This window comes from Malus sylvestris, chromosome 15 (genome assembly GCF_916048215.2).
Source record: "Malus sylvestris chromosome 15, drMalSylv7.2, whole genome shotgun sequence".
Lineage (NCBI taxonomy): Eukaryota > Viridiplantae > Streptophyta > Magnoliopsida > Rosales > Rosaceae > Malus > Malus sylvestris.
Window position 1 is genome coordinate 41,292,591 of NC_062274.1, and position 13,624 is coordinate 41,306,214.

General features: G+C 38.3%; 1 protein-coding gene across 1 annotated transcript; it reads right to left on the bottom strand.

The window, feature by feature from the left end:
- Positions 1–9,352: 9,352 nt before the first annotated feature.
- LOC126602980 (uncharacterized) lies at positions 9,353–10,892 on the bottom strand. The gene is made up of 2 exons (XM_050269768.1): positions 10,877–10,892; positions 9,353–10,077 (listed from the first exon to the last, which is right to left on the bottom strand). The coding sequence occupies exons 1-2, from the start codon at positions 10,890–10,892 to the stop codon at positions 9,353–9,355; spliced, it is 741 nt and encodes a 246-aa protein (XP_050125725.1).
- Between the last annotated feature and the right edge of the window lie 2,732 nt (positions 10,893–13,624).

A 13,624-nucleotide genomic window follows, 5' to 3' on the forward strand; every position in this document is an offset into this window, starting at 1 on the left:
GCCATGGTGGAGCCCTGTTGTGGTGGTGCCGCTCCCCCTAAGATCATGTTTAGTCTCGTGGATCGTCGCGGTCCAATTTCTTAAATATTTAAATTTTCACTTGTGGAATTTTCTAAATTTCTAGCCATTGTATTTCTCTTTTATGTTTTATCAAAGAATCTTGGCAAATAAAAAATTCTAATAATAAGAATGTACGAAAAATACAAGTGGACTAGAAAATAGAGAAAATAGAGAAAAAAACCTTTTTGCGTGAGACTCTTCTACGAGTGTGAATCTCAACTCTCAATGAAAGCACCAATTTGTGGATATAAATTTTCTCCTTCTCCTTCTTTGACAAAATTGTACATACAAAACAATTAACACATTTGGTTAATGCCAAGAGCCTTACGAGCCCATGATGAATGGGGGTGCTTTGGCCAAAGAACCTTCGATGCCAAAGTTAGAAATTGGAGAGAAAAAGTGTTTAGAGAATTTTTTGGAGTTTGCAAGAGTATGAACTTGGGTTTTTAGAGAGAATAGGGACATATATACATCACAAGGAGGTGGCCGGCCCTTGAGCTTTTTTGTGTGAAAAATGGGTGATTTAATTTGGTGATTTAATGGATTAATTGGGAATTAATCCATTAATTTGCCTAATTAATTTATATGGGAGGTTATGGAATATTTTCTTTGTAGAGGATATAGAGTAAAGATGGATGAGATAAATTTGAACTTGTTACCTATTTTTTGGTTGATTCTCCACTGCTTGCGTGTAGGAAACCCGATGTGCCTCAAGGGTAACTTTGTCATTTTTACCAAAAAATTCATATGTCGCATTTTGATTATTTTTAGCTTCACAATTAAACTTATCTATTTTTCAATATTGCATGGCAACCATGACCATAGACATCCAATCCTCTCACACAACTCAATTTATACTATACATATTGTTTGAATGTTATAATACACACACACACACACACACCAAAAAAACCCAAACTTGGCGTTACTGTTCATTAACAGTAAAATGGCGAAAATGCCCCTAAAAATTTTCATCCTCTTCGTTTTACTGGCGAGTTTCTATACTAATATGGCGATTTTGCCCCTTTTGGTTCTACATGTCTACCATCGCTGGGTGTTCTTGACATTTCTTTCCGTTTCCTATCCTCACTTCCTCTCGCATGCATAGCCCTGCATTTTCCCCAATCCATACCGCAATCGCCCCTTCAATTCCAACAAGTACCATTAATATTGCCCCTTAATTCCTGCCATAATTCCTCATATTCCACGCCTCTCCACCCATCCCCCCTCAACGAAGCCTCAGATCGACTACTTACCCTGAAATCAAACCATAATTTTGCCCCCAAACGAATCTGAATGTAGTGAAGCTCAAATTCCAAATTGAATTGCGACGGTTCTAGGGCTCTAGACAACAAGTCTCGATCTAATTGAAGGTCAAATCCAACAAGAAGTCCCGATTTTGAGCCGGCTTTCGATCTATTTTAGAGAGAAAAAGTCGTAAAGAAAAAGCCATACGGCAAAAGGGAAAGGTGTACTTGGTAGTGATAACTGATCTAATCTGGCGTTTCCAAGTCAGTTTTGTATGTTTATCAGCGTGTATGATTTGGGTTTTCTGTGTTTGCTTGATTCGTTGTTGTGGATGGCTGATGCGGTTTTTTTTTTTTTTTTTTTTTTTTTTTTTTTTCTCAAGCTGCTGTGTTAAAGGTATATGGTGTGTTTATTTTAGTTTTTTCGTTCATTTTCTTTGCGGTTGAGAATATTTTTTTTTCTTTTCTTTTTGCTTTATTCTTGCTAATTTGGGTTGTTTTTTTCATTGTGTTTTTGTTATGAGTTTGTTGTCCCATTTTTGTGATGGACTTGGAATGAAATGGGATTGGAGGATGTTAAAAAAAAATTGATAGGGGAAGGTCACGGTTCAGATTATGAAGGTGTGATATTAGGGTGAGGGAAAATGGGAGAGAAAGCATGGAAGACAAATTTAGGATTAGATATAGGAAAACTAATCAAAAGATTATGACACATGAATGAGTTGGGTTAATTTGGACTAATTTTTTTCTTGACTGATTTGGGATTTTGTTTGGGTTTTGGGTTCTCATTTCTACCAAGACCTTTATGGCTAGACGATATATATATTTTTTGCTAGTTCTCATCTGTTCTTTGAATTTTTTGTGCTTGAGTTTCTGAATTTTATCTTGATCAGTTTTTTTGTTTTTCTATTTATGAAACGCTTTGATCCGTGATTGCCAAGTCAGCTTGAAAGGGGCTGCCATTGCGTTGGACCTAAATCAAATTTGAAAAATGCAATTTATGCACATCTGGCCCAAATATATTACAATTTATTGGTTAAGATTGTCTATGTGGTGATAATTTTTGGGGTTTGGATTATACAATTAGAAATGTGTTAGATTATTTGGGTTTAAATTATTGCTGTTATAGTATATGATAGACTGATAGTGTTTCTCACACAAGCAGTTTAATTATTAGTGCATGAAAATAAGGGATGTATTCATTTCAGCTTAAGTGTTATTGGAAAATAACTGATTGATATTAGTTAATCAAAGTGTTGATGTTATGATGGGTTTTAAAACGTAAGTTGTCGATTCATTTTTCATGGCTGAGGTTAAATTGTTGGTGTCTAAAAACAGAAAATGTTTTCGATTCGCTTTAAGTGATGTTGCAAAGTTGGAGATTGATGTTAGTTATAGTTTTCATGAACGTGCAAGCTTAAATATGTGTTGATCACTTCCATGATAAAGAGTGACAAATATATTTTAGACAGTTTTGGAAAGGTCATCATAGATTTGTTATTCAAAATTCATATATTGCTAGAAAACTAGGTATTTACTGAGAATATTCAGAGTGTTGATGATTTAGTCAAAGGGTTAGCAGTGCGTGGTCTAATGTGTTTAAATTCTTTATTTTTTCATGAGTTTTTGTTTAGTTCGTATGAATTCATTTTTAAAGTCTGTTACAACAACAACAACAACAACAACAAAGCCTTTGCCCATTAAGTGGGGTCGGCTATATGAATCCTAGAACGCCATTGCGTGCGGTTTTGTGTCATATCCTCCGTTAGATCCAAGTACTCTAAGTCTTTTCTTAGGGTCTCTTCCAAAGTTTTCCTAGGTCTACCTCTACCCCCTCGGCCCTGAACCTTTATCTTGTAGTCACATCTTCAAACCGGAGCGTCAGTAGGCCTTCTTTGTACATGTCCAAACCTATTTTGTGTACGTGTTGATGCTTCACCGCCCAACATTCTGTGCCATACAACATCGTTGGCCTTATTGCCGTCCTATAAAATTTTCCCTTGAGCTTTAGTGGCCTACGACGGTCACACAACACGCCGAAAGCACTCTTCCACTTCATCTATCCAGCTTGTATTCTATGGTTGAGATCTTCATCTAATTCTTCGTTCTTTTGCAAGATAGATCCTAAGTAGCGAAAACGGTCGCTCTTTGGTATTTCCTGATCTTCGATCCTCACCCCTAACTCATTTTGGCCTCTATTTGCAATGAACTTGCACTCCATATATTCTGTCTTTGATCGGCTTAGGCGAAAACCTTTAGATTCCAACACTTCTCTCCAAAAGTTAAGTTTCGCATTTACCCCTCCTGAGTTTCATCTATCAACACTATATCGTGTGCGAAAAGCATACACCAAGGAATATCATCTTGAATATGTCCTGTTAACTCATCCATTACCAACGCAAAAAGGTAAGGACTAAAGGATTGTTGATGCACAAAATCAGTGAGGACTTTGGTACAACAGAAAATATTAAGTTTGTGATATTCGCTAGATTGCTCTGGTCATTAGTGTGGATAAGTATGTAAATGGATAGAGACAGGAAAGCAAACACAAGATGTATGTGGTTCACCCAGATTGGCTACGTCCACGGAGTAGAGGAGTTCTCATTAATTGTGAAGGGTTTACGCAAGTACATAGGTTCAAGCTCTCATTTAGTGAGTACAAGTGAATGATTTAGTACAAATGACATAGGTGCAAGTTCTCGTCTTCACTTGCCTTAACTGTCTCATAGGTAGATGTGGCATCTTCTCCGGAAGTACGCTTCCTCCATCCAGGGGTGGTATCTTTAACTGGTGGAGATGCACAAGGTAATGTATCAATTGCACTTGAAGCTTACTTGTAGTTTCAGGCTTGGTCAAGCGCGATACAAACCATGTAGTAGGAGTCCCCCAAGTCGCCGAGCTAGGGGATCTGCTGAAAGAGGTGACAGACAAGGTAAGCAATCAGAGCTCCAAGCAATCAGTCCCAGATTAGAAGTTTGATTTCGAGTTCCGGCTGATTGTTCTCATTCTCCCTATCTTGCAGGCAGCATGAAGGATAAAAAGAAGAAAAGAAGAATAGATGATATGAGATACTTTTGCTTTTGAAGAAGTAACTTTCCACAGGCTTATTCTTGAACTGGGCTGGAGGATTTTCTGGTTTCCTCCAGAGTATAAGGCCGACTGAAGAATTTGAGGGTCAAAACACGTCCATCAAATTTAGAGTACATTCGACCCTGCTGATATGAGATACTTTTGATGTTGACAAAGTAGTGGAAGTATCGGCACATGTTCTGTTACGCTTGTCTCCACATGCTTCTTTGTATCCTTCTCACTTTCTCTATCTGTTCCTCAGGCAGATGTGGTATCTTCTCTGGAAGCATAAGATGTTGAAGATGGGTACTCGAGAGTAATGCTAGGTAAGTAATCAGGTAAGGGGTTCCAGGCAGTCAGTTCCTGACTGGAAGCTTGATTCCAAGTGCTGACTGATTGCTCTCTTTCTCCTTGTCTTGCAGGTAAGAACAAGGCCAAAGGAAAAGACAGGGAAAAAGCATGATATGTGATACTCTTGCTTTTAACCCTGATGATATAAGATATTCTTGCTCTGGTGTAGCTTGTTTGCAGAGATATTATCGGGGGGGAAAGAAAGATGAGTATTTCGAGAGGCTTCGTTGGGAGTGCCCTCTCAGATATGAGGAAGGGTTGAGCATTTTTGCAGATCTGCCTGTCCGTTGAGGATGGAGGTCGACATATATAGGAGTTTCCCTAACAACAAGTAGTAATGATATTCCTTTACCCTGCTTGGTCATAGCATGGTAGTGGGAGCTGTCAGCTTCACGTGTGTCAGAGCACTTTGAAAAAGTGGTTTGTGGTATTTGGAAAGCTGATGTTGTGTGTGAAGATTACAGACAAGCTTTATCCAAGGAGATCTGGCTCTCGAAGTTGAGAAAGCGGTGCCTCTTCGGTTTTCATACAAGCAATCCTGTCGGGGATCTGGCTCTCGAGATTCAAAAAACGGTGCCTCTTCGATTTTTGAGAGAGCAATCCTGCTGGGAGTCTAGCTCTAAAGATTCGGAGAGCGGTGTCTCTTCGATTTTTGAGAAAGTAATCATGTTGGGAGTCTGGCTCTCGAGATTCGGAGGACGGTGCTTCTTCGATTTTGGAGCAACAATCTTGTTGGGAGTGTTTTCTCGAATGTAAGTAAAGGTTGGGCATGTTTGCTAGTCTACCTTGCCACAAAGCACAAAGGTTGACACATAAGGACTTTCCAATTATCCAGCAGCGGTGCTGTTCCTTTACCATTGTAGGTAATAATATGGTAGCTAGATCTTCAAAATTTATGTGTCTAAACTTTGTTAGTGCTGTTTCTTTGCTATTCTTTTACCCTTCTTGGTCATAGCGATGTAGTGGGAGCTGCAAGCTTCACGTGTCTAAACTTTGTCAGAGATTTTTGGCAAAGTTATCTGTGGTACCCATAAGCTGATGGTGCGTGTGGAAAGTGGATGATTGAACAGTAAGATTCACGTGCTTTCTACTTCACCAGAAATCTTCAACAGAATGCCCGTAATTTCAGCAAAGCTGAGTGTGCATGTGACAGGTGCTGACAAGGCTGAAAAAAGCAGGTGCCTCTTCGATTTCTGAGATCGGCCCTCGTGGTTTCTAAGCAGCCCAGCTTTTGAGAAAGCAAGCGCTTTTTCGATTTCTAAGATCGGCCTTCGTAGTCTTTGAGCAGCCCAGCTTTTGAGAAAGCAAACGCCTCTTCGATTTCTGAGATCGGCCCTCGTGGTTTCTGAGCAGCCCAGCTTTTGAGAAAGCAAACGCCTCTTCGATTTCTGGGCAGGCGCCTCTTCGATTTCTGAAGCTCCGTCGAGTGCAAATTTTTATAGAGGCTGGCATTAAGTTCCAAAGCACACTTGAATCTTCACCAGTAGAAGTTCCCTTCTTGCACTTCTAAGATCTTGATTTGTCCGACCTCTTCTCTCTTCAACACCTTTGAAAATGTCTGGCCCCTCCGACCGTCGTTTTGACTTGAACCTCGTTGAAGAGGCAGCCACGCCTTATCCAGACAACATATGGCGCCCATCCTTCTTATCTCCTACTGGTCCGCTTACCGTTGGGGATTCCTTGATGAAGAATGATATGACTGCTACGGTGGTGGCCAGGAACCTTCTCACTCCCAAAGATAACAGACTACTTTCCAAACGGTCTGATGAGTTGGTTGTTAAGGATTCTCTGGCTTTAAGTGTTCAGTGTGCAGGTTCTGTGTCTAATATGGCCCAGCGCCTATTTGCTCGAACCCGCTAAGTTGAATCATTGGCGGTTGAAGTGATAAGTCTCAAACAGGAGATTAGAAGGCTCAAGCATGAGAATAAACAGTTGCATCGGCTCGCACATGACTATGCTATAAACATGAAGAGAAAGCTTGACTAGATGAAGGAATCTGATGGTCAGGTTTTACTTGATCATCAACGGTTTGTGGGTTTGTTCCAAAGGCATTTATTGCCTTCGTCTTCTGGGGTTGTACCGCGTAATGAAGCTCCAAATGATCAACCTTCGATGCCTCATCCTTCTAGGGTTCTGTCCAGTACTGAGGCTCCGAATGATACCCCTCCGGTGCCTTCTCTTTCTGGGGCTCTACCGACTGCTAAGACTTCTCCTAAGCAACCTTTGTGAAGGCTCCCTCTTGTTTGTTTATTTTGATTCATGTATATGTACATATTTGTAACTTATCGAAGATATCAATAAATAAGCTTTGCTTCATTTCAACGTATTGTGTTAAATACACTAAAGCCTTCTTCGCTAAGTGGGGTCGACTATATGAATCTTAGAACGCCATTGTGCTCGGTCCTGTGTCATGTCCTCCGTTAGATCCAAATACTCTAAGTCTTTTCTTAGAGTCTTTTCCAAAGTTTTTCTAGGTCTTCTTCTACCCCTCCGGCCCTGAACCTCTGTCCCGTAGTTGCATCTTCTAACTGGAGCGTCAGTAGGCCTTCTTTGCACATGTCCAAACCACCGTAACCGATTTTCTCTCAATTTTCCTACAATTTCGGCTACTCCTACTTTACCTCGGGTATCCTCATTCCTAATCTTATCCTTTCTCGTGTGCCCACACATCCAACGAAGCATCCTCATCTCCGCTACACCCATTTTGTGTATGTGTTGATGCTTCATCGCCCAACATTCTGTGCCATACAGCATCCCCGGTCTTATTGCCGTCCTATAAAATTTTCCCTTGAGCTTCAGTGGCATATGGCGGTCACACAACACGCCGGATGCACTCTTCCACTTCATCCATCCAGCTTGTATTCTATGGTTGAGATCTCCATCTAATTCTCCGTTCTTTTGCAAGATAGATCCTAAGTAGCGAAAACGATCGCTCTTTGGTATTTCCTGATCTCCGATCCTCACCCCTAACTCATTTTGGCCTCCATTTGCACTGAACTTGCACTCCATATATTCTATCTTTGATCGGCTTAGGCGAAGACCTTTAGATTCCAACACTTCTCTCCAAAGGTTAAGCTTCGCATTTACCCCTTCCTGAGTTTCATCTATCAACATTATATTGTCTGCGAAAAGCATACACCAAGGAATATCATCTTGAATATGTCCTGTTAACTCATCCATTACCAACGCAAAAAGGTAAGGACTTAAGGATGAGCCTTGATGTAATCCTACAGTTATGGGGAAGCTTTCGGTTTGTCCTTCATGAGTTCTTACGGCAGTCTTTGCTTCTTCATACATATCCTTTATAGCTTGGATATATGTTACTCGTACTGATTTCTTTTCTAAAATCCTCCAAAGAATGTCTCTTGGGACCCTATCATACGATTTTTCCAAATCTATAAAGACCACGTGTAAATCTTTTTTCCCATCTCTATATCTTTCCATCAATCTTCGTAAGAGATAGATTGCCTCCATGGTTGAACGTCCTGGCATGAACCCGAATTGGTTGTCCGAAACCTGTGTCTCTTGCCTCAATCTATGCTCAATGACTCTCTCCCAGAGCTTCATTGTATGGCACATTAGCTTAATACCCCTATAGTTCATGCAATTTTGTACGTCGCCCTTATTCTTGTAGATAGGCACCAAAGTGCTCTTTCGCCACTCAGTTGGCATCTTCTTCGTTTTCAAAATCATATTGAAAAGGTCAGTGAGCCATGCTATACCTGTTTCTCCCAAGACTTTCCACACTTCGATCGGTATATCGTTTGGGCCCACTGCTTTTCTATGCTTCATCTTCTTCAAAGCTACAACCACTTCTTCATTCCTGATTCGACGATAAAAGGAGTAGTTTCTACACTCTTCTGAGTTACTCAACTCCCCTAAAGAAGTACTCCTTTCATGTCCTTCATTGAAAAGATTATGAAAATAACCTCTCCATCTGTCTTTGACGCATTCTCTGTAGCAAGAACCTTTCCATCCTCATCCTTGATGCACCTCACTTGGTTTAGGTCCCTTGTCTTCTTTTCCCTTACTCTAGCTAATTTATAGATATCTAACTCTCCTTCTTTGGTATCTAGTCGCTTATACATGTCGTCATAAGCCGCTAACTTAGCTTCTCTCACAGCTTTCTTCGCCTCTTGCTTCGCTCTTCTATACCTTTCACCATTTTCATCGGTCCTGTCCTTGTATAAGGCTTTACAACATTCCTTCTTAGCTTTCACCTTTGTTTGTACCTCTTCATTCCACCACCAAGATTCCTTTTGGTGTGGGGCAAAGCCCTTGGACTCTCCTAATACCTCTTTTGCTACTTTTCGGATACAACTAGCCATGGAATCCCACATTTGGCTAGCTTCCCCCTCTCTATCCCACCCACACTGGGTGATTACTTTCTCTTTGAAAATGGCTTGTTTTTCTCCTTTTAGATTCCACCATCTAGTCCTTGGGTACTTCCAAGTCTTGTTCTTTTTTCTCACTCTTTTGATATGTATATCCATCACCAACAAGCGATGTTGATTAGCCAAGCTCTCTCCCGGTATAACTTTGCAATCCTTACAAGTTATACGATCCCCTTTCCTCATTAGAAAAAAAATCTATTTGTGTTTTTGACGACCCACTCTTGTAGGTGATCACATGTTCTTCTCTCTTCTTAAATTAAAGAAGGTGTTAGCTAAGAAGAGATCATATGCCATTGCAAAATCCAAGATAACTTCCCCATCCTCGTTTCTCTCCCCAAAACCATGGCCATCATGAAAACCTCTATAGTTGTCTGTCTCCCTACCCACGTGTCCATTTAAATCTCCTCCTATAAATAACTTCTCCGTCTGGGCAATTCCTTGCACCAAGTCTCCAAGGTCTTTCCAAAATTTCTCCTTCGAACTCGTATCCAACCCTACTTGAGGTGCGTACGCACTAATGACATTGATAAGTTCTTGTCCTATTACAATCTTGATTGCCATGATTCTATCTCCTACCCTCTTGACATCTACAGCATCTTGTGTCAAGGTCTTATCCACGATGATGCCAATACCGTTTCTCGTTCTATTTGTGCCCGAATACCAAAGTTTAAACCCTGAGTTTTCTAGATCATTTGCCCTAAGACCAACCCACTTAGTTTCTTGTAGGCACATAATATTTATCCTTCTCCTCACCATAACTTCCACTACTTCCATAGATTTTCCCGTTAAGGTTCTTATATTCCACGTTCCTAAACGCATTCTACTCTCTTGAACTCTACCCTTCTGTCCTAGCTTCTTCACCCTCCCCCGTCCAATAGGATCAAAGTACTTCTTTTGTGTGTCCTGTGTAAAGTTGATAGGAGCATATGCTCCCAAACAACTTTGAGTGGAGTCGTTCGAAAGAAGTTTCTATGGCCCATTTGCTCATTTAACACTGCATTCAGGTGCCGATGGAGATACAGCGACCCTTGCTCACTTATCACTGTGCTCGGGCCACACAGAGCGCCACTTACGGGTGACACCCTAGCTTTAGCGCGATTTCGTTTTGGATTCATTTTCATAAGGATTCGACGTAACTGTGGAGTGCCGGCTGTCGACTACCTGACGCCCTCCCCCTCCTCCTTTACCCGGATTTGGGACCGGCAATGTAAGATAAACTTACACAGGCGGAGATTTTAAAGTCTGTTGATTAGGAAATATAAAAACTGAACAACTTTTCTAGGTGTTATAAATATTTAAGGCTGAAATTTTCTCTGTCTTTGTGATATTAATTTTTTTTGTAATGATTGCAAGTTTTTGAAAAAAATTCACCTTCACAGACTCTCTAAAAATAGATAAAGGCTGTTGCTGATCGGTATAAAAAAGGTATGAATAAAATGTCTGAGATTATATGATTTGATTTGATTTTGTAATGTGTGATTTTCGTTGTGGATTAATTACTGAAATCATTATGGATTGTGCTAATTTCATGTTTTTGCATTTGGTTGATGTTTGTTTTACAAGGATTTTCTATGAATTTGTTTATTATCAGCGGTGTTGTCAAACTATTTGGATTATAAAACTGTTTTCGTTTGGTTTTTAACTGATTTGTTAAAAAAAAAATGCTAACATTTTATTGTTCTAAAGTGATTAAACTCATGTGTTTTCGTTTTGATGCAAAGTTGGCAGTTTTGTTCTCTTTGAATATCAGTTTACTGTGACCAATTGTCATTTTGTTGGAGAAAAACTTTTTAAATTAGAAGGCTATTGTAACTTAGTTTTGCAGTTGCTGATAAAAAAAAATAATAATGTTTTTTTATAATTGTATTAATACATTTTGTTAGCTTTTTTGGTCTTCACATTTTGTTTGGTAGCTTTTATGCCCCTTGACATTTGTTTTCCTAAGTGAATCATTTAATGTTCATGTTCATTGAGATGTTTTCTTTTGGTATAAACCTATAATAATTTTTTCTTTTTAATTATTGATTACTAGAGCCAATGCTAATTTTAAATTACTGATTTTTTAAGTATAGTTGTTACATCTCGGATTAACTGATTGATGTAGAAAGCTGCACTATAGAGGTTGATTTTTTAAATACATTGGACAACATAATTGTTTTAATTAGTAATGTATTCTTTTACCTGTTTTTTAAATATTCATGTTTTGTGAAAAACTAGACCTAGCATTCGTGTTGTGTTTTCCGTGTTCGTGTCATTTTTGTGTCATACCTGATATCTTAACTGGTCGTGTCGTGTAACACTCGTTAAAATAAACAGGTAAAATGATCCGACCGGAAATTGACAGGATAATTTTAACAAGTAATATGATCCGATTCGTTACTTGGAAAATATATTTTAAACCAATAAATAATCAAATGAAAAACATAATACTAAATAAGTATATACATATTATATTGTCATATTCAAAATATAAAAACGTATTTTTCTTTTAAGTATATTTTCGCTTACTTAAATTGATCAAATGGTAAAATTGGAAAATATTGGAATAGAGAAGGGGGTTTTTCGTCCAAAAAAGTTCTAATAATATAAGTGAAATAGAATCCAACGGTAAAGATTCACTCTATCTTACCGCTGTTATTTAAATAAAGTCTTTAATAGTTTTTTAATTAACGTAGAAGTGTAAAAAATATAGAAAAAAATATATATAAATGCTCGTAATGACAAATTTTACAACTTTCATGAAGAGTTTAACTTCGAAATTTGCTACTATAATTATATAAATTATAGATCAAAATTTAACCGTTGATTGTTGTTTATATTTACGCTTCATTGTTCTTATCAATTTTTTTTTTTTTTTTTTTTTTTTTCAGATTTTCCTTTTTGAAAACATGATCTATTAGAGGATGCAGGAAGATGAACGGTTTGGATCGTTGATATTATATTCAGAGTTTTATGGTTAGTGAAAATATTGCTTGATGTTTATAAAGTTTCTACAAACTATATGACATCGACTCATATATCAATTAACCATAAATATTGAAGCATGATATCAAAGATCTAAACCGTTCATCTTCTTACATCTATCAGATGATCATGTTTTCAAAAAAGAAAATTTTAAAAAGAAATTCAGTAAGAAGAATAAAGCGTAAATGACAATCAACGGTTAAATATAAATTTAAGGTTTATGGATTATAGTGTTGGATTTCGAAACTGATCATTTCATAAAAGTTGTAAAGCTTGTCACTATGAGTGATTGTATATTTTTTTTTACATTTTTTACACTTCTACAATAATAATTATTAATTTTATTAATTTTGCCCTCAAATAAAAATATTATTCATGAGGGTTTGGAGGATTTTAAAAATCTAAACGATAATGTAAGTGTAACCATTATCTACTCATGGATGAATAATGATGAATCACGAGTGTTTATATATTCTTTCATATTTTTCATATTTGTATGTATGTCTTCTTAGTTCTTGCCTATACACATACTATACTAATTGACACACCCCGATCCTAGAATAAATGGGTGCTGGCCGTCACGTGAGCGTGATGTAACCAAAAGTGCGACGCGGAAGCAAAAGATATGAGAAATACAAAGGAATAAAAACCAACTACTAGCAGTAGTATCCAACTAGCATGCTAGAGTGAGTTTAAGTGTACAGTACACAATTTCAGAGCATAAATATTAGGTGCAGTCAAGTAGGACTATAATTAAATTACAACACTCGCAGGTGAGTCCTACATGCAGGAAGTCTGTCAGAACGCCGAAGAAAACCTCGTGAGCCACCAACTGCTAACTAGAACCTGGAGGGGCGCAAAACAAAATTAAGTGGGTCAGTAAAACCAAAGTTTTCAAAACATTTCATTTAAAACATTTCCAACTCCTCACTGTAAAACCTGTAGACTTTCCCAGAAAATAACATAATAGCATAATATTTGTTCAAATCTCTCAAAACATTAATCTTTACCAAAATCCAGCAAGTATGCCATGCAATAATGTCAATGACAGAATATGGATGCATCAATATAACATGTGACATAATGAATCAACCGGAGACCCTGCAGTTGGTCCTGTACGGTTAATCCCATAGCTCAATATCCAACTCAGCCGGAGTCACCACGGTGACCTGTACGGCACTACTCTGCACATAAATCGAAACTACCTAAAGTAGTCTGTACAATAAGAAAGGTGGAAGAATACGCTCTAGTGCTTCTCTCATCAATCATCTGTGCGCATAATCTAAGATCACCTACTAGTCGGAACCACCTCTAGTGATCTATACGACTAGCATGTCAGAACCCTCACATGATCTGTACGACATGCACATACTTGGATCCAAGGTGAGCGTGCGGTGCGGTGAATAATATAAGCACTAACACCAGGGGTGCAGGTTATGAGCTCTCAACATAATTCACATCATCAATGATTCACATGAATAACATAAAACTCACCTGATACTCACATGTGCGTTCACAGCACCAATTTATATATATATA